This window comes from Saccostrea cucullata, unplaced genomic scaffold (genome assembly GCF_032062105.1).
Source record: "Saccostrea cucullata isolate Sc308-1 unplaced genomic scaffold, CSIRO_AGI_Scuc_v1 ctg5298, whole genome shotgun sequence".
NCBI classification, from domain to species: domain Eukaryota; kingdom Metazoa; phylum Mollusca; class Bivalvia; order Ostreida; family Ostreidae; genus Saccostrea; species Saccostrea cuccullata.
In genome coordinates this window covers 88,855-111,213 of record NW_026940796.1, presented here as the reverse complement: position 1 = coordinate 111,213, position 22,359 = coordinate 88,855, and the positions used below count along the sequence as shown (strand labels likewise).

Below are 22,359 nucleotides of genomic sequence, written 5' to 3'. Positions count from 1 at the left end.
ACTACTCTTTGTTTCGCTTTATGACCCATCTCTAAGATAAGCGCCATATTAAATTGAAATTCCCCAATTCTAAAAATAGAAGGATAGGTAAAGACTTATTTCTATTTTAAATAGAAGTTATTCAGCCGCTAACAGTAACCAAACGCAGTTGAATAAAAATGGTGAGTTATATCAATTCAAATATTAATCACTTTATCACTATTGAAATATGCTTTATTTTATTTATCTTATAATGAAGAATCAATGACAAAAGAAGAAAATGGACATGTTTTTTATGTGAACGAAGAAATCATTATAAACTTTGTCCCCTCCTGTAAAAAAATTCGTCAAGCAAATGTCATTACAAATGACATGGATTGAGAAACGATGAGAATTTAGTATAATTACACTTGTAGAAAAGTTTAATAGAAAAAGAAAAAGACCATAACTTAAGATTTATTTGTATTTCGTACTTTTGTGTGTGTATTTTTTAAATCAGGAAAGATCTAAGCACATTGTACAGTTACAAATATTTCATCCCAGATAGCAGGATGTTATTGGACCTTTGTTGGGCCAACAATGCTCCTTATGTTGGGCCACCGTTTGCATTCAACATTGGACCATCGGTAATTTGCTCATCGGCCCTTAATCAAACCAACTTGTTGGCTTATTGTTGGGCCAATGTAACAGTTAATATTGGGCCACTGTTGGGCTAATGTATTATTTCAATATTGGGCAAACGTCATTTTTGTACAATTGGGCCATTGTAAGCAGTTAATGTTGGGCCAACGGTAATTTGCTCATCGGCCCTTAATCAAACCAACTTGTTGGCTTATTGTTGGGCCAATGTAACAGTTAATATTGGGCCACTGTCGGGCCAATGTATTTTTTCAATGTTGGGCAAACGTCATTTTTGTACATTTGGGCCATTGTAAGCACTTAATGTTGGGCCAACGGTAATTTGCTCATCGGCCCTTAATCAGACCAACTTGTTGGCTTATTGCTGGACCAACGAACGGATATTATTGAGCCATTGTTGGGCCACTTATTCTTTCAATATCAGGCAAACGTCATTTTTGGGCCAACGTTGGTTTGTATCTTATTGGCTCTCCATCATGACAACTCATTTGCTCTTCACTGGTTGACCATTCGTCCTCAAAATTGACAAACAAATACATATATTAAGGTTATACTAGTTTTGTAGTACAGTTTAATGGTAAAAGCCCTTTAATACTAGCTATATATGCTAGATTAATAGTTTAATACATATTCTCAATATATATCTCATAGCATTAATTAAAAAACTGAGGAAAAAGAAATCAAAATATAAAATTAAATTATAACATACTAGTATTTTATTGCTCAGTGCATGAAGAAAACATTAATAAAGAAATAAAAGTTGATGCTCACTTCAAGCGATACATGTAGGGTTACATGACTGTATACTCCCTCTCTGATGTAAATTTATGCACAAGTTCAGTAAATTGCTGGTATCAATAAGCAGGTCCAACAAATAAACAATGCCCCCCTGTTCTTAAAATAATACTACAATGAATCCCGTCATTTTGTTTACTTACACAAAAAATGTTTCTGGTATCTGCATCGTGTTTGTAACCGACAAACAGACACAAAAAACGATAGAACTACAGGTTTGTCACAGTATATAACAGAAAAAAGCTAGACACTGCCACTTTCCATCTGATCCCTCTCCTAAGTCTTCTCTTCTCTCTCCCGAGTCTCCTCCTCCCCCTTCTTTTCTTCTCTGTCCGTTTCTTCTTCCCCCATCCCTGTCCTTGGCATACCTTAGCCATTCTTTGATTGTGTTCTGAATGTCTTTTTAGAATCTCTAGTAGCACTAAAATTGTAGTATTTGGTACTTAATACATTTGTTACTTTTCTCAGTAAAGAGTAAACATACGATTAAATTTACAAGTATATCACTATATGTTTAAGTTGTCAATTAAGGAATAACCGTCTTTTTTGTTTCATGGTGTGATTAAGTGATTAGCTTGCATGATGAAGGCATTTATGCATAACATTTCTACGCTTGATCATCATCATCATCACAACGATTTTGATTCAATGTTGCCCCATATAAAATACATGTATAGAAAATTCGTTACACTGAACAAATTTTAATTGAAAGAACCCAATTTATGTTTAGTACTGAATAAATTTAGTTTTAACTTCAACAAGTTCAACATTTTCAAAATGTTTGATCATGTGCCCGACGTTAAGTGTATATAAGTAAATTAAGTGGTAGACTTCGGAAATGTATTTTACTAGTCACACATTTCAATCTAAATAAGGGGCAAATTATTTATTGTTTTAACTGTATCAAAACACATTTGTTATTTTATACTTTATTTTTCTTGTATAAAAACAAAACATTTCATCACTGATAATTTATTTTGTTTTGATAAATTATAAGAATTTTAACAAGCCTTGTAAATTCATTTTAGCTAGCTTGTACTTTCAAGTAGGATTGGTTGTAGATTTATTTTTGATTGTAGAGACGATCAGATTTGTTAATACTGTAAAATCACACATTTTCGTGGGGTCAAATTTTCGTGGTTTGAGGAAAAAATGCTGGTTCATGGGGATTTGATTTCTTGGGTGAAGAACTTATAAGTAGTTGTGCATATGGAAATTTACATTTCATGGTGGACATAAATTCGTGGGTCTCTTCATACCACGAAAACAACGAAAATTAAACCCTCACGAAAATTAGTGATTTCACAGTATACAGATTTGTAACAATTAAATGTTTATACACATTGGCCCAATGTTGGTCCAAATATCGGGCCAACTTTGGGCCTAGAAGCAAAATGACACTGGACCCACGTCATTTGCCAACATCGGCCCAATGTTCCTATTGACGTTGGTCAAACAATGTCGCATTTATCGAGCCAATGTTGGCGCGACGTTGGGCCAATATCTGTAGAAATAACACTCTACACTGGGCCAACGTTGGCCCAACACATCGGGCCAACATTGGGCCGATGAGCAAACTTAAATTGGGTCAATGTCATTTGCCAACATTGGCCCGATGTAACCGATTACATTGGCCAAACGTTGGCCCAATGTTATCATGCCATCTGGGGTACAGTGTTGACCCAACAGCACCTGGCCTCTGCACTTCCCCGTGTCTGCTTTGCGCAGATTTGTACATGATATTGTTTAAAAACTAAACATTAATTCAGCTGTGCCGAGGCAAACATATTATAAATACTTACAAAGTGGTTGCAGATATGCAAGGTATCAGTCTCATTACGCTCGCTCGTGTCAGATTAAAAATGGCGCGGATATATACAAGTAGCCCGGTTGTTGTCTTCCCATGATGCTCAGTCAGCTTCATGGTATATTGGGCCAACGTTGGGCCGATGCCAATCCCCAAACAAATATTTTCTCTCATGATAATAATTTTATGATATAATGCGAACAGTTAGCCTAACATTAGCGCACCATTATACATAACCAGCTATCGATATTCCATGTTGGGCCATTGTTGGCCCAATAAAGGTAACCCAACATAGATAATACAACCATAATGTAAGATTGGGCCAACGATGTTCTGCTATCTGGTTTATTACAAATAAATATAAATATACAATTTTATAATTAGCTGCTGAGCTTTACGTTGGGACAACGTTGGCACATTCTGATCATACTTTCTATGTCCATGCTTATCATTGGATGACTGCTCTTGTTTAGATATGATATTTTCAACATTTTAACTTTGCACTTAGGTGATCACAGCACCAAAGAGTGTTTTATTCTATTTTTTGAATTGTGTTTATGCTTGACACCATCAATTAATTGGCAGTATAATAAATGGGCCTACGTTGGCCCTATATAAATATCCCATCTTTTAAACACCTAAACAAAATAACACTTGTGTGTATTACAAACATTGTGCCAATGTTGAGCCAACATACTACTACCAACTTGATAGGACACGTTCTTTAAAGGTGTATTAGAAACAATGGGCCAACGTTGGACCAACATAATACTATCAACTTGATAAGACATTTTCTTTAAGGGTGTATTAGAAACATCGGGCTAACGTTGGGCCAACATACTACTTGAACTTGATAAGGCACTTTCTTAAAGGGTGTATTACAAACAATGGGCCAACGTTGGGCCAACATAATACTACCAACTTGATACGACATTTTCTTTAAGGGTGTATTACTAACAATGGGCCAACGTTGGGCCAACATATTACTACCAACTTGATAAGACACATTCTTTAAGGGTGTATTACAAACTTCGGGCCAACGTTGGGCCAACATACTACTACCAACTTGTAAATACACTTTTCTTTAAGGGTGTATTATAAACATTGGTCCAACGTTGGACCAACACCAGGGTCCTTCCTTCCTTGGGAACTAAACTGAATGGAAGTTGCTTACGTTGGACCAACGTTGGGCCAACATAGGAATTTTGTCATGGTCAAGAAGGTTGACTTGGTAACATTGGTCCAATGTTGGCCCAAGGTTGTTCCCCCAACGCCAACCATACAACCTTTTACATATGTTGGCCCAACATAGTCATGCTATCTGGGATATCATCAATAAGAAATTTCAAAAATTAATTGTGAGTGTCAAGAATTTGGAGAATGTTTGTTTAACATTTCTGGTTAATGTTGATGATGGGATGCATTTCTATTTTTAGAAAATACTTTCTTTTAGACTTTTCTTGAGAGAATATTGGTATGTAAATCTTAAAATATCACTTCTATTAAGGATGAATTACAATATGCATCGATGAAATTATAAATGATATTTCTGTTGAAAGATTGGAACATTTCAAGTGGTTTAACTTTTGCATTTTTGTAAGCATCAATTGTGAAATGTGTGCGTAGTGTTTCATAAAATATCTTAATCATCCAATCCGTCCTATAGGAAATGTATTACAGATTTTTACAACCTGACGAGAACCCTACCTTAGGTCCACAGGCACTTGTTTCGGTAATACATTTTTAACCAATACATAATAATAATAATAACACAAGGTATCCAACTCCGAATTACACTCAGTACCCCCTCCTCAGAAACGCACTCATTTACACTTTCAGATGAAATGCACTGGCAAACTTTTTATTACCAGTGTCTTCAACGATAATCTACCTACACAACCATATATGGCACGCATCTCTCTGTTTTCATTTAAATCCGTAAACAGCGTCAAAACTCTGCCCGCCGATTGGAAAGTCCGACTAAACCATGAAACGGTATGTGCTGATCCAGCACGAAGATTTTGATTGGCTAAAATCTGTATCTAAAATTACAACGAAAAAATGTCGTACTGTTTTTACGAAAAATGACACGTTATCAAATTTTATTTATTCAATGCAATATTTTTAAATCTGGAATTGAATTTTTTTTAACTCACTCATTTTTAAATTTTGCTCTTTGCCCGAGATTAGACTGGCTTGCCTGTCTGATCTCTTCGATATACAGTCGTTTCGTACGAATGAGACAGGAACTCCAGTCTATGCCCGAGATTAGCACATACCGTCTGAAATGGCCGAACTGTTCCGAGTTGTTACGTATAATAAAAATCAATGCTAATTTAGTATTTCCACGAATGAAATAGAAAAACGAAACTAAATTTCATTTTAATTTTAGTCTGAGAACATCTGAAAGAAAATGGTGAGTTTTAAATCATATTATAAATTGTATTGCTAGTACTAAAATTCGATCTTTTAATCATCTATTGGAATTGGCAGGATATACTTGATACATAATAGAAAAACGTAAAAAGGGGTGGGATGAGACATTGCTTGCTTGTGAATTTTCAACATCTAAGCCATATTAACAATCGTTATAGTTTTTTTTCATTTACCATATTTCTATTATACCCCTGGTTGAAATGTAGGGGTGTATATTGTGAGTTCCATTTTTCTACTGTATGTACATATGCCCGTAGCACTTGGGGTAGCTTTACTTATGTGCAACATGTCTTATACCACTACATGTAATTGCAATTAGATGAATTTTGCACTAAATATTTTTGAATAGTATTTATTAAACATCTCCTTTTTTCCATTTCGATCGAACCGATATTTTCCTTGGCAGAAATTCTTTCTATAATATCTGGGGTACTCATCTCTATCTGTAACTCTTTCTATATCAGTAAATAGAATTAAAGAATTTAAGGACCCTCTCTATACAAGTGCAAATTTTTTTTGGACATTGAGAAAAATAAATTATATTGTACAAAGGACTTAATATTGTGCTTATTTATTTAATTTTCACTATATGGTGCGTGGCATTTACCACCGGGAAAAATGTTCAAAGACAACATAGTGTCAGTGACTAGAAATCACTGTTAATTACTTCAGTAGAGAAAATAAATGTAAATAACACGTTCAGTTAATTTATCTTCGTCTTTTAAAATGTTAAGAATATTTGGATTAATTACAAATCGATTAATATATTTGTGATTTTCTATTTTTTAGAAGTTAGATTTAAGGGCAGATTACTCTAACTGCAGAAAAATACCTTAGAATCAGAACTCTTTAGTGTGCAGTGTAGAGAGGGATCTTGAGACCTTCACAGGGTCTTTTAACTTAGTGCCATTGTATATCTCGTCTTATTCTAATTTTTGATAAAAAAGAGAGACACTTCATTGTCATTCTTTCTATAAAAGATGCATAAGCTGCCATGACTGGGCATGAGTGTTTCACAAATCTTGTTGTATTTTGTAAACTCTCAATTATTGGTAACAGGTCGTTCTGTACAGACTTTTAAGACCGGGTGAAGATCCAAGTGTAGGCCTCTATCCGAAAGACCCTCTTTCTCACGTCACTGTAGAAGACCACGTGACCTATGGATCTGGAGGATCTGAATCACGATTTATTTCATGCTGCAAGTCAGAATCAGCAATTCAAAGATTTGTTGCTAAAACGTGGGCATCGTCGATAAGGATTGTACAAATTGATATCGATGAAGGAGACCCAGAGATTATTGAAATCATCGATTTGACAGATCCAGAAACCGTGGACGCATATTTTCAGAAAGACAACGAGAAAGGAAGAAATTTTGCGTCATGGGCTGAGGAAGTTTTAGTTGTCGGCAAAATTCGACCAGAATGCATAACAGAACTATAAGAGTGAAGAAATATGTAGAACATATTGTAGAGGAACTCAGTTTACATGAGCTACGACTTCTTTGTTTTTGAATTACATTGATTTGATAAAGATAATTTTTAGTAAAAAAAAAAACTATATAAAAAAATGTAGGTTTTCTAAGTATTTTTTATTGTTGGGGAATTGCAATGTGATATTATATTTGCTATATTTTCTGATATATCCGTTTTTCATCTTCGGTTGTGAAGAGGTAAATTTTATAACTTTTATTATACCAATGTTTTAAAAAAAGCCAATGCATGCAATTGAAAATGTGTATTTTTTATGGTTCATGTGAAATTTTATAAGTAAATTATATATACATAATTCTTTATTTTGTTGATGAATAATTGCTGACTTTAATAACTTTCTGTATTTTGATTTTTCTTGTATTTCTGTGAAATTCAAAAGTGCATATCTTTTTTTTTTAGTAAATACAAGGAGCTAGAGAAAACATCGTCTTTAATTTTTTTGTGACTATAAAACTATTGTTACTTCAAGAAAAGTGTAAAATCTGAATATTTCTTTAGGCTATTTGTCAACTACTTTGCATTATATGCCATGAGTTCTCGATGTATGATGTACTTTTGCCATTTAAATTCATCAAAGGTCAAGTGGAACGATTCTCGCTTAGCATGCGAGAGCCCACTGGTTTAATTCCAGATAATTCTTTTTATCGCGATTTTTTTTTAATTTACTACATGATAATATATAGCACATGGAATAAAAAAGTTATGAGCTATGGCGTGTACAAACTATCATTACATGTACATCTACATTGCTTATTAGAGAGGTTTAGTTACACGTTTTGCGACGAACTTGTACGGATGACGTCATCAATTGTTGAGGTCTTCGACGTCATGACGTCAAATCCGACGTGTAGCTACAAGTTTAGAACGTGTAATACACTGTCTACACGTACGACGTAAACGGGTAAAGTTATGGATTACATTCTTTATTTTTTGATGCAGTTGATTAATTTTTGTGCAATTAAACAAGAACACTTGTCTTGATTTCATCGTAGTATTAGTATTTTTATCAATGAAACGTTAAACTCAAACTGAAACCAAACAGCATGTTTGATACAGTTTGTACGCAGGATTCATTTGAAGAAGACCCCGTCCGCCAATGCACCAAATAAAAAATTATAGTTTCATGGTGATTTTTCCCTTTCTGTTATTTTTATTAAAACCTTTTTTAAAACCCCTATATTCTTTATTTTTTTATAATAAAATATTTCAAACTATTATATAACATCCACAGGCACTAGTGACATGACAAAAAATATAAACCCTCGCCTAATTAGTTATAGGTAGTAGGCCTATGTGTAACGTCAAGTGCATGTTAAGATTGTATTTCATTAACTATTTTTTTCTTTTGTACTATCAGATGTAAAGATCTAGAGCAGATGCGTATTTCAAAAAGGGGCGGTGTCTGATTTTGGTTTTAACAATGTATTTATGTATTAAATTTTATTCCATGTCTCCTGTCTAGACGTTATAATGATTGAGCCTTCACATTTTATCGTTTTCAAAAGGTTTTCTTTTGGACCCCCCCCCCCTCCTCCTCCAAAAAGTGCAAAATGTGGTCGTTTTTTTTTTTATCATCAATTAAATAATTTTTATGATTGCTTCCATTTTTAAAGTGAAGCTTAATATCCTGTAGAGATACTAGGTGACAAAATATTTAGAGCGATTCACTGCATTGAGATGGCAATACATATAATAATTTTTCATTGTTTATAATGATATCTATGACTAGAGTAAGTATAAATTCCATTTCACCATTGGTTTGTCTAAATTAAAAATAATAAATACAATGCCGTTCAATTAATTTACTGTTCAATGCCGTTCAATTAATTTACTGTTCAATCACGAAATTTGCATACGTTCACGTTTACGTATAACTAAATCATGTTAGTGACGTTGACGTCAAATAGAACGTGTACATCAATGTTACGCGTACACGTTGTTACGTCACTTGTAACTAAACCTCTCTATTTTTATTAACTACATGTAGTTATAAAATATCATGGGTTTTATGAGCGCTGAATACTAGTACAATGTTAAAAACATTTTAAATGTACACAAGGAAAACGTGTAAAACGTCGAGAAAAGTGAATGTACGAGTAAGTTTATGCTTTTTCACCATACATGTAACTTACCATGCTTTGTCATAAACACTCAGGAAATAATTAAAATGTTAAAAATATTCCCACCTGAAAACATTTTTCATACCAGGCTGAAAATCTGCCGTATTTATATCAATTTCTTTACACAAGTTAAATTTGGGATAGCTACCTCGTATTGACAGATTTTAAATCCCACTTAAATTTATTCTAAGCTTTCAAGTCGTGTTTGTTCAAGGTAGAATTGTCATTTATGTTGTTTCATTCCAAGATATGCATAAAGTTTACAAAAAGTTTGTTCTTAAAAAATCTTTTAAGCAGAAAAGTTTAAAACCACGTGTTTTATTAATTTTCAGATGGGTTTGTCTAAATGTCGTTATCTGATTGGTCAGAAGGGCTAGCACTTTGTTAATTTTGTGTATTTATAGCAATTCACGATTATACCTCTTGACTTCCTTATCAGGAAATCGTCCAGACCTGTTGAATTATAGAGATTATCCAAGAAACCGGTTTCAATTTCATTTAATATAAACGTTATTTTATGTAACTACATAGTACTAGTTATAAATTGCCTTTCCAAAGCCGCTTTATAAACTGACAAGAGTTTGGTCAATGCCACTATAAAACAGCCTGTTGAAGGTAGTAAAGCTTTACAAAAAATCGTGTAATCTTATAAAGATTATAAATTCTGCAAGAGAACTGTTTTGCAAGCACAAAGAACAAATAAATACAGGGAAATGTTTGCCTCTGCAATCCAGCAAACAATACTTTCCCGTCTAAAACTCTTCAAGACTCAGTTCTGTTCAAGAAAATATACTGTATACTTTGAATTCATCCAGTTTTAAATTTGCCAAACGGATGTTGTGGTGAAAATAAAACGGGGACAATAATTCCCGTATATATAGTACATGTATACAAATTTTTGTGCGTTCAGATCAAGTATGATATATTTCATTTGAACGAACAAGTTTCAGTGGATTTTTTAATTTCTGCCAATTTTGTAACGAGAGAAATTAAGGTCGACTTTAGAAAAATATTCCTTCTAGAGACGATATTATAAACTAAAAAATTTCCACTTGGCACCAAATGATAACCCGAATACGTAATACATGTACGTATTAAATTTTTAAACGTATAAGTTGGTTCTGTCATTTTTTACTTCCGTGGCATAAATATGTTTTGTACGAAAGCCAAATGAGCTCGTTTTCGTAGGTAAGAAAAATATTTTTTTTTCGCGTTATAACGCAAAAACTTTCGCGAATAAACGCGTAACTTTCGCGAAATTTTCACGAATAAACGCGTAACTTTCGCGTTATAACGCGAAACTTTCGCAAATAAACGCGTAGATTTCGCGAATAAACGCGTAACTTTGGCGTTATAACGCGAAACTTTCGCGAATAAACGCGTAACTTTCGCGATAAAATGCGAAACTTTCGTGTTATAACGCGTAACTTTCGCGTTTTAACGCGAAACTTTCGCGAATAAACGCGAAACTTCCGCGAATAAACGCGTAACTTTCGCGTTATTTCGCGAAAAAATATGATGCTAGAATAGGGTAGATTAGTCATCAGAATTTTATTTCATTTTAAAACCTTACTATTGAATTAATAAAATGAATTTTACTTTCTTGTACATGTTTTTCAATTGTTGAATTCTTTAGACTGATTATTTCTTAAAGAAAGTCTCCACTTGACATTTTTTCTAGCTGTTTTTAATCAGTAACATTTACTACAACTCTACCACTAGTAAATAAAGCAATCATTTTTGACAAAAAATTAAACACTGTAGAAACATGACTTAAAAGTGAATGAACGATGTATAATTTCATTGTCTCCAATCCCTGTGGGGATCCGGATTAGAATAGGTCCCCAGTAACCTCTTGCTGTCGTAAAAGGCGACTAAATGGGGCGGTCCTTCGGATGAGACCGTATAAACCGAGGCCCCGTGTCACAACAGGTGTGGCACGATAAAGATCCCTCCCTGCTCAATGGCCCTGAGTGCCGAGCATAGGCCTTAATTTGCAGCCCTTCACCGGCAATGGTGACGTCTACATATCAGTGAAATATTCTGGAGAGGGACGTTAAAAAGTATACAATCAATCAATCAATCAATCATTGTCTCCAATATTGGGTTATAGAGAAGTTCGTGGACTAGCCATAAATAAAAACTATGAAGGTATACAGCATAGTTTGTACACTTTGAATTGTCAATGTTTTCGTAAGCAATGGAATGAAAACGTGGTGCAACCTCAAAATAGGATATCTAATTTCCACAGTAAATCCAAAGGAGACAAATGAAAATTTGCTATTCAATTTTCACAAATGCAGTGGGACACAATTGACAAATTTACCTCATTTTGTCATTTTTCTGAGATCTTGATCTCTATAGAATAAAAATATTTCAAATTCTCTAGAGAGTGCATAAAAAAACGGAAAGGGGTGATTTTCCCCGAAATTAATAAGCTTGAAGTTTAACTTTTGGAACTCGCATAAACTTTGAATTGGTTGAACAGCGTTGAGAAAGACAAATTGTGACGGTTAAGATGGATTCAATAGACAAAAAACTTAAAATTTAACTTGTGATAGTCCAAGATCAAAATAGCCTTTTGATTTTCATTGTAATGAATAAAATTGATGACAAAATCAAAAGAACGTTGAGATTAAAGCAAATGTCTGGTTAAACAGCAAAAGTTTCGCGTTATAACGCGTAAGTTACGCGTTATATCGCGAAAGTTTCGCGTTATAACGCGAAAGTAACGCGTTTATTCTCGAAAGTAACGCGTTTCTTCGCGAAAGTTTCGCGTTATATCGCGAAAATTTGGCGTTATAACGCGAAAGTTTTCGCGTTATTACGCGAAAGTTACGCGTTTATTCGCGAAAGTTTCGCGTTATAACGCGAAAAATTTATTTTTCTTACCTAGGAAATTGAGCTCATTGGGCTTTCGTAGTTTTGCGAATGCAAAATGAAAATGAAATTATTTTTTCCTCTCTCTTTATTTTCAGAAAATGTATTGTTAACGCTAGTAATATACTCTATAGTAGGCTTTGTGAATTAAGGAGTGTTTGGTTTTTATAAATTGAAAGCTATATCTCTTAAAATATATCAAACTTTATTTGATTAACAATAATCGCTATTTTACTTTTTTTCTTGCGGAAATGTAATGAAGAATGAGTCAGTTGAAAAGTAAATCGACGAGAAGATATTCAGACATGCGCAGAAGCTGTAGAAGAATTGCTACGCTAAAAGACAGCTGTATGTAAGTAATAATACATAATTTTTATCATATTATGTTTATTTAAATTAGGAAGAGGTACCTAGTGTTGATGAAAATTAATAGAAATATAGCATTCATTTCAACCATTTGTACTAAGCTTAAGTGTGAATTAGTGCATTCTTAGGGTAATTTACAAGTCATAATAATTTATAGAAATTTATATGTGTATTATAATGTGTACCTGTATTACATAGATATGTCATTTATCCAGCTATGATGGACAATAATGATATAAATATGTAATTTTTAAAACAAATAGAATGGTTGGATATTTTCTCTCCAAAACTTTAAAAAACATTTACACTAATGACATAATGAAAACGAAACCAAAATTCCCTTGTATTTATTTTCAGAAACATATCATTTACAGCAGCTAAACAAGTATGGTGAGTTGTGTATATAATTTATTGCATTTTTTAGGAATTTTCGACATAAGTAAAAAATATAGTCACAAACTATTCAGACTATGCTCCGGATAAATTTTTCATAATGATTTTCAATCAACAACTAGTGCTAATTGTAACGGGAACCGTTACAGATGTTCCCCAAACGCTCTCCAACTCCCTTTTGGTGCCATATTCCATGTAAGCCTTATTAAATAAGACAACATCTGTGCATTTTTTATTTTAACAACGTTTTCCCAAAAGGATACCAATTATATTCAAATTTTAACATTGCATGCGTGCCCATGTGAATGCATTGCATAATGATCATATAATCTTGTCTACACTTTCTATATATTTAAATATACTTTATATTAAAGCATTTAGTCCAAAAGTATTAAAAATCACTCATTCAAGTGCATTTTTAATTTCACTCATTCCAAATGCACGTGCGTGCACGTGCATGATGACCATACCTTCTTGTTAGAGACCCTTATATCTATCTATGTTCTAAATCTCATCCTGTTTGGTTGAAAACCAAGGGAATTATAACCATTTCAAGTTTCAGCCAATCAGATTGCAGCACATGTGCATCCATGTGATTTCAAGAATTTTTTTCGAAATCATATTGTAGAATATCCTAATGCATGACTATGTTTTAAATTTCAAAGCATTTCGTCAAAAAACAAAGGAGATATAGCCATTTAAAGTTTCAGCCAATCAGATTGCAGCGCACGTGCATGCGCGTGATTTCATGAAATTTTTTCCATATCATGTTGTAGGATATCCTAATTCATGACAATGTTAAAAATTTCAAAACATTTCGTTGGAAAACAAAAGAGATATTGAGAGTTTTGTTTCAGCCAATCAGAGCAAGGCGCACGTGCATGCGCGTGAGTTCGTGCTAATTTGACAGTGTCATATTATTAACACTATTAATATATCCTTATGTAATGAGTTTCAAAGCATTTCATCAAAAAATGTAAAAGTTATAGCTATATTAAGTATATCAGTCAATTCACTCATTTCACGCGCACGCACGTGCAGGCGTATGCGCGCAAAATGACCTTCGTTCCGCACACCTACACTACACACCTATTAACCCTAAAAAGGTTTTAGGTCAGTTGGGTGAACAGTTTCTGAGAACACTCGCGGACAAAAAAGTACCGGAGAACAAATAAGAAAAAAAATAATAACTAGTGCTAATTGTAACGGGAACCGTTACAGATGTTCCCCAAACGCTCCCCAACTCCTCCCTTTCGGTGCCATATTCCCTGTAAGCTTCATTAAATAAGACAAACTCTGTGCATTTTGACTTTAACAACGTTTTTGCAGAAGGATGCCAATTATATTCATTTTTTAGCATTGCACCCAAGTGCATGTGAATGCATGTGCGTTATGACCATATCATCTTGTCTTTCAAGAGTATTTTTAAATATACTCATTTCAAATGCACGCACGTGCGTGCACGTGCATGATGATCATACCTTCTTGTAGGAGTCCCTTACATCTATCTATGTTCTAAATCCCATCCTGTTTGGTTGAAAAACAAGGGAGTTATAGCCATTTAAAGTTTCAACCAATCAGATTGCAGCACACGTGCATGCGCGTAATTTCATGATTTTTTTATATCATTTTGTAGGATATCCTAATGCATGACTATATTTTAAATTTCAAAGAATTTCGTCAAAAAACAAAGGAGAAATAGCAATTTAAAGTTTCAGCCAATCAAATTGCAGCACACGTGCATGCGCGTGATTTCATGATTTTTTTTTCTCTATCGTTTTGTAGGATATCCCAATGCATGACTATATTTTGAATTTCAAAGAATTTCGTCAAAAAACAAAGGAGATATAGCCATTTAAAGTTTCAGCCAATCAGCTTGCAGCACACGCACATGCGCATGCTTTCATGAAAATTCTTATATATCATGCGGTAGATCAATATAATGTAGGACTATGTTCAAAATTTCAAAGGTTTATGACAAGAAACAAGAAAGTTATTGAGACTTTAGTTTCAGCCAATCAGAGCGTAGCGCACGTGCATGCGCGTGAGATCTTGCTATTTTGACCATGCTATCTTGTTTATACTACTAATGTATCCTTACATTATGAGTTTCAAAAAATTTCATCAAAAAATAGAAAAGTTACGGCAATATCCATTATATTGGTAATTTCACCTATTGCACGTGCGCGCTCTTGCAAGCACGTGCGCGCAAAATGACCTTTGTTTGGCAACTCTACATAACATGCCTACTAACCCTAAAAAGGTTTCACCTAAGTCGGATGTGTAGTTTACAAGATCACTCGTGGACAAAATTTTCCCAGGAAGAAGAAAAATAATAATAATAATAATAATAATAATAATAATAATAAGAAACAGAGTAAAAACAATATGTTCCCCAACTTCGTTTGGGGAACATAACTAGAAAGTCTGCTATTGCAAGCAATAGCATATGTCGCCCCGTATTAGACAAGACTTTCATTTTTATCATCACTAAAACAAAAGTCCATAAGCTAAGTTTGAACAACCATTGAGTTATATCAGTCCTTTCCATTGGAAACGGAAGACCTTAATTCGGTACATCCCACTCATTATTTTTAGAATCGGTAGGAGAAGAAAGTAGTGCAGGAAAATTACAAGTTCCTCAATTTGCAGACTTGCATAAAAGAAATCTGGCAGATGTACTGAACTGAGCCTCATACTTGTTAATTGGCAGTATCTTTCCTATGATAAAAGCTTGGGAAATGTAATTCCTTGTTATGAAGAAGATCAGCCGAATTATTTTGTGTATTGTAACGCCAGTGAGAACTCTGAAATTTCCCTCTTTCACTTTCATTTTAGAGGTTCTACCGAAAAACGAATCTGACATGCCACCATCAATTCGAGCATTTCTGCATTGCAGAGAGCTGATGTGTGTTATGAGATAATAAATCATGTGTGAACTTTCTCAGTTTAGCGGAATCATGAACATTTTCGGCGAGATGAATGTTTTGTATACAGTGGTGATCAAGGCTTTGCGAACCATCAGGAGCGGATCAAAGAATTTATGAATGAATAAAAACTATGGAAATGACGTACCAGTTTTTTAATTTATACTTGCACTATCTAATGAAATGAATAATATACAAGTGATAGATATACAAGAAAACGCGAAATGATAATAAATGCAGCTGACAATCGTTATTTTTTTTTTTATATAGATAAAATAAAATATTTATAAATTCAAGAGACAAAACAGAAGGAGAATGAATGATGGCAAAATATCACATGACGGGAACTGAATTTTATGAATGAAGATTTTAAAAAGTTACTTGTAAGTTGTATATGTTATATCTGTGTATTCTACTTGGCTGTGTGCTTCATAAAAAAGAGGGGGGGGGGGTGTGCTTCATAAAAAAGAGGGGGGGGGGGGCGTCTTGAACATAGTAAATAGCCATAACGTTTGAACGGTAAGTACTAGGGCTTTCGTATTTCAAATATGTAATCCTTGTGAAAAGAACTTTTATTGGATACGACGAACTTTGACCCTTTGACCTAGACCTTGGAGAACACATGTGTACATCTGAATCTTTTTTTCTGTTTCGTTTCTATGGCAACCGTGAGCGACTCATTACAATTATTTTGAAAGTAGAAATCACTTTGACACATTGCAAGGAATAAACATTGAAAGTTTCAAAACGATTGCCTGAGTAGTTATTGAGAAAATCGAAATTAAAGAATTTTAACTTTCACCTGGTTTCCATGGCAATAATCGATTATATGAAAATTTTAAATACGAGTTGCAGAACTACAGATACTAATCATTAAAATAAGAAAAGTTTCATGACGAACGTTTAAGGGACCAGAGAGAACACTCTCGGACAAAATTTGTCGCTTTTTACAGGTTTCCATGGCAACGGTAGACATATTGGAACTGAACGACCTCACTGCACAACTACAACCAGTGATCGTCGTTGAAGGAAAGTTTCAGGAAGATTGTCCCAGCCATCTCCGAGAAACAGCCTGGATAAAAAAAACATGCGTACAATATCAATATGTCGTCCCCGACTTCGTTCGGGGCGACATAATAACTCCTGAATTTTTCTCATCAATAACTCCTGAATTTTCCCCTTCAATTCGAGCATTTCTGCATTGCAGAGAGCTGATGTGTGTTATGAGATAATAAATCATGTGTGAACTTTCTCAGTTTAGCGGAATCATGAACATTTTCGGCGAGATGAATGTTTTGTATACAGTGGTGATCAAGGCTTTGCGAACCATCAGGAGCGGATCAAAGAATTTATGAATGAATAAAAACTATGGAAATGACGTACCAGTTTTTTAATTTATACTTGCACTATTTAATGAAATGAATAATATACAAGTGATAGATATACAAGAAAACGCGAAATGATAATAAATGCAGCTGACAATCGTTATTTTTTTTTTATATAGATAAAATAAAATATTTATAAATTCAAGAGACAAAACAGAAGGAGAATGAATGATGGCAAAATATCACATGACGGGAACTGAATTTTATGAATGAAGATTTTAAAAAGTTACTTGTAAGTTGTATATATTATATCTGTGTATTCTACTTGGCTGTGTGCTTCATAAAAAGAGGGGGGGGGGCGTCTTGAACATAGTAAATAGCCATAACGTTTGAACGGTAAGTACTAGGGCTTTCGTATTTCAAATATGTAATCCTTGTGAAAAGAACTTTTATTGGATACGACGAACTTTGACCCTTTGACCTAGACCTTGGAGAACACATGTGTACATCTGAATCTTTTTTTCTGTTTCGTTTCTATGGCAACCGTGAGCGACTCATTACAATTATTTTGAAAGTAGAAATCACTTTGACACATTGCAAGGAATAAACATTGAAAGTTTCAAAACGATTGCCTGAGTAGTTATTGAGAAAATCGAAATTAAAGAATTTTAACTTTCACCTGGTTTCCATGGCAATAATCGATTATATGAAAATTTTAAATACGAGTTGCAGAACTACAGATACTAATCATTAAAATAAGAAAAGTTTCATGACGAACGTTTAAGGGACCAGAGAGAACACTCTCGGACAAAATTTGTCGCTTTTTACAGGTTTCCATGGCAACGGTAGACATATTGGAACTGAACGACCTCACTGCACAACTACAACCAGTGATCGTCGTTGAAGGAAAGTTTCAGGAAGATTGTCCCAGCCATCTCCGAGAAACAGCCTGGATAAAAAAAACATGCGTACAATATCAATATGTCGTCCCCGACTTCGTTCGGGGCGACATAATAACTCCTGAATTTTTCTCATCAATAACTCCTGAATTTTCCCCTTCAATTCGAGCATTTCTGCATTGCAGAGAGCTGATGTGTGTTATGAGATAATAAATCATGTGTGAACTTTCTCAGTTTAGCGGAATCATGAACATTTTCGGCGAGATGAATGTTTTGTATACAGTGGTGATCAAGGCTTTGCGAACCATCAGGAGCGGATCAAAGAATTTATGAATGAATAAAAACTATGGAAATGACGTACCAGTTTTTTAATTTATACTTGCACTATCTAATTAAATGAATAATATACAAGTGATAGATATACAAGAAAACGCCAAATGATAATAAATGCAGCTGACAATCGTTATTTTTTTTTTATATAGATAAAATAAAATATTTATAAATTCAAGAGACAAAACAGAAGGAGAATGAATGATGGCAAAATATCACATGACGGGAACTGAATTTTATGAATGAAGATTTTAAAAAGTTATATATTATATCTTGTAAGTTGTATATATTATATCTGTGTATTCTACTTGGCTGTGTGCATAAAAAAGAGGGGGGGGGGGGGAAACAGCGTCTTGAACATAGTAAATAGCCATAACGTTTGAACGGTAAGTACTAGGGCTTTCGTATTTCAAATATGTAATCCTTGTGAAAAGAACTTTTATTGGATACGACGAACTTTGACCCTTTGACCTAGACCTTGGAGAACACATGTGTACATCTGAATCTTTTTTTCTGTTTCGTTTCTATGGCAACCGTGAGCGACTCATTACAATTATTTTGAAAGTAGAAATCACTTTGACACATTGCAAGGAATAAACATTGAAAGTTTCAAAACGATTGCCTGAGTAGTTATTGAGAAAATCGAAATTAAAGAATTTTAACTTTCACCTGGTTTCCATGGCAATAATCGATTATATGAAAATTTTAAATACGAGTTGCAGAACTACAGATACTAATCATTAAAATAAGAAAAGTTTCATGACGAACGTTTAAGGGACCAGAGAGAACACTCTCGGACAATATTTGTCGCTTTTTACAGGTTTCCATGGCAACGGTAGACATATTGGAACTGAACGACCTCACTGCACAACTACAACCAGTGATCGTCGTTGAAGGAAAGTTTCAGGAAGATTGTCCCAGCCATCTCCGAGAAACAGCCTGGATAAAAAAAACATGCGTACAATATCAATATGTCGTCCCCGACTTCGTTCGGGGCGACATAATAACTAGGGCTAATTGTAACGGGGACCGTTACAGATGTTCCCCAAACGCTCCCCAACTCCCTTTTGGTGCCATATTCCATGTAAGCCTCATTAAATAAGACAAACTCTTCGTACTTTAGTATTTAACAACGTTTTTCCACAAGTATTATAAGTATATTTCAATTTTAGCATTGCACGCGTGCGCATGTGAATGCATGTGCGTAATGACCATATCATCTTGTCTACACTTTCAATGTATTAAAATATACACAATATTTAAGCATTTATTCCAAAAATATTTTTAAAAAAACGCTCATTTGAGTGTATTTCAATTTTTCTCATTTCACGTGCACGCACGTGCATGCATGTGCATAATGACCATACCATCGTGTAGGAGTCTATTATGTCGATCTATGTTCTAAATCCCATTCTGTTTGGTTGAAAACTAAGGAAGTTATAACCATTTAAAGTTGAAGCCAATCAGATTGCAGCGCACGTGCAAGCACGTGATTTGATGAAAAATATTATGTATCATATTGTAGGATATCTTAATGCATGACTATGTTTAAAATATCAAAGCATTTCGTCTAAAAAAAAAAAAGATATTAAGATTTTTGTTTTAGCCAATCAGAGCAAAGTACTCGTGCAAACACGTGCTTGCATGTGCATACTGACCATACCCTCTTGTAGGAGTCTATTATGTCTGTCTATGTTCTAAATCCCAGTCTGTTTGGTTGAAAAACAAGGGAGTTACAGCCATTTAAAGTTTCAGCCAATCAGATTGCAGCGCACGTGCATGCGCGTGTTTTCATGAGAATTGCGATATATCATATTCTAGGACATCCTAAAGTATGCCCATGTCTTAAATTTCACAGCATTTCGTCAAAAAACAGAAAAGATATTGAGATTTTCGTTTCAGCCAATCAGAGCGAAGCGCACGTGCATGCGCGTGAGTTCGTGCTAATTTGACAGTGTCAAATTATCTACACTATCAATATATCATTATATAATGAGTTTCAAATCAATTCATTGAAAAATGTAAAAGTTGTAGCTATATTAAGTATATAAGTCATTTCACAAATATCACGCGCCCGCACGTGCAGGCGTATGCGCGCAAAATGACCTTCGTTCCGCACACCTACACTACACACCTATTAACCCTAAAAAGGTTTTAGCTCAGTTGGGTGAACAGTTTCTGAGAACACTCGCGGACAAAAAAGTACCGGAGAAGAAATAAGAAGAAAAAAGAATAATAATAATAAGAAACAGAGTAAAAACAATATGTTCCCAAACTCCGTTTGGGGAACATAATAAGAAACAGAGTAAAAACAATATGTTCCCAAACTTCGTTTGGGGAACATAATAACTGACAAATACTAAGAATGAAGCTTTTCTTGCAAAAAATGTAATCCAGAATAAATCTAATTGCAAGAATTTTTTTAGGCTTCCTAAAAATGATTTTCATAAAGAGCTGTAGCATCAGATTCAACTTAAGTGAAAAATAGTATGAGATAGGAATCGCTGCTATCTTTTTTTCAGAAATTATTTTTAGTTCAGATCAAAATATGAATAAATTTGAACGAAAAGAATAGGAGGAGAAATAACTCATTATCACAACATTTATTTATAAGTAAGAGGTGCATACGATAATAATATTCAGTGTCATATCTATCAAATTCATATATTAGAAAACAAAATGAAGCGCTACTTCCCAAGACAGATAATGACAATGCTATCTGTGGTTGAAAAAAAGAAAAATCTGTTAGCAAAAGTTTTAAATTAAATTTTTTATTAGAAAAAAATTTGATTAGAAAAAAGAAGTTTACAAATATAATTAGATACATTAAACCAATTTTAAAGTGGACCTGAAAACACGGATATTGCGAATTCACGGATATAGCGAGGCCATCTTTGATCCCCGGCTATATAAATTTAACGAATTCCAAATATGGATATAAAGAATTACAGATATAGCAAAGTATTTTCATAGGTCCCAGTGACTTTATTATAACCGAGTTTTACTATATAATGAATTTTACATCCACCTTATTTGCATGTACATTGATGTAAAAACGAATATTTATCCTTAATATTTCCTTTAGGAAGTTTTCCGATTTTTACGATCTGATGAAGATCTTAAGAAAGGCCTTTCTGCGAAAGACCCAGATGCCAACGTCAGTGTAGAGAAGCATGTGGTATCAGGAACGGATGATGGATTTAAGTCGCAGTTTATTTCGTGTTGCAAGACACTTAAAGCTGCTCTTATATTTGCCAAGAAAAGTCATACATATCCAAAACGGATTGTAAAGATAAAGATACGCCCATCTATCAACATATTGGACCTTACAATTCCAGACAATCAAATGAAATATTTTCCATTTAACCAAAAAGCCAAAAATTATGCCAACAAATTTAAAGAGGTTCTGATCCTAGGCGATGTTCCTCCAAATTCGCTTGCCCCACCCGACGGTTGGTCCAGCGTTCATATTCCAGACGCAGCTTGGCTCCTTGTAGAAGGACTGTGATATAAATGCAATATTCGGTAATACTTTCATTTCCAACCATTTTCTATGCATGTGATTTCTCTTTAAATACCCCTCTTTAAGGGGAGGTCATGTCTGAGACATTTTTATCCAATTTCTTATTGATTTTTAAACCCATTTTGACTTTGTCACTCGTATACTGCATTGTGACCGAACTTGTAATTTCCCGGACTTGTTTCCTTTTTTCTGAAGGTCCTTTTTTATAGTTTGAAAAAATGAACAGGTCGAGGGGTGAAAAGAACTGGCGAATATAGTTGATGTGACAGAATATTAACTTTCTATTTATCCCAAAACTCTTTATCTATTCTTGACATGTGGGTTTGAATGTTGTCGTGAAGATAATCAATGTAGCAGATTCCTGATTTTGGCGCCTTCCTCTCATAAACTCTTTGAATTTTTACAAAATTGTGCTTTCTAGACTCGTCAAGAAATTAAACGAATAAGAGT

At 34.1% G+C, this 22,359-nt stretch overlaps 2 protein-coding genes across 3 annotated transcripts; both read left to right on the top strand.

The window, feature by feature from the left end:
• The first annotated feature begins 111 nt into the window (after positions 1-111).
• On the top strand, positions 112-7,553 carry LOC134256338 (uncharacterized). 2 transcript variants are annotated; one of them, XM_062738986.1, is made up of 2 exons: positions 112-161; positions 6,716-7,479. In XM_062738986.1, the coding sequence occupies exons 1-2, from the start codon at positions 159-161 to the stop codon at positions 7,094-7,096; spliced, it is 384 nt and encodes a 127-aa protein (XP_062594970.1). In that variant the 5' UTR covers positions 112-158; the 3' UTR covers positions 7,097-7,479. The 2 variants fall into 2 exon arrangements, 1 of the variants encoding a protein (XP_062594970.1); XR_009989706.1 differs by lacking the exon at positions 112-161 and adding an exon at positions 5,509-5,636 and having other exon boundaries at positions 6,716-7,553.
• Positions 7,554-12,271: 4,718 nt separating this feature from the next.
• Positions 12,272-22,359, top strand: LOC134256345 (uncharacterized). The gene is made up of 3 exons (XM_062738991.1): positions 12,272-12,498; positions 12,870-12,902; positions 21,472-22,359. The coding sequence occupies exons 2-3, from the start codon at positions 12,900-12,902 to the stop codon at positions 21,892-21,894; spliced, it is 426 nt and encodes a 141-aa protein (XP_062594975.1). The 5' UTR covers positions 12,272-12,498; positions 12,870-12,899; the 3' UTR covers positions 21,895-22,359.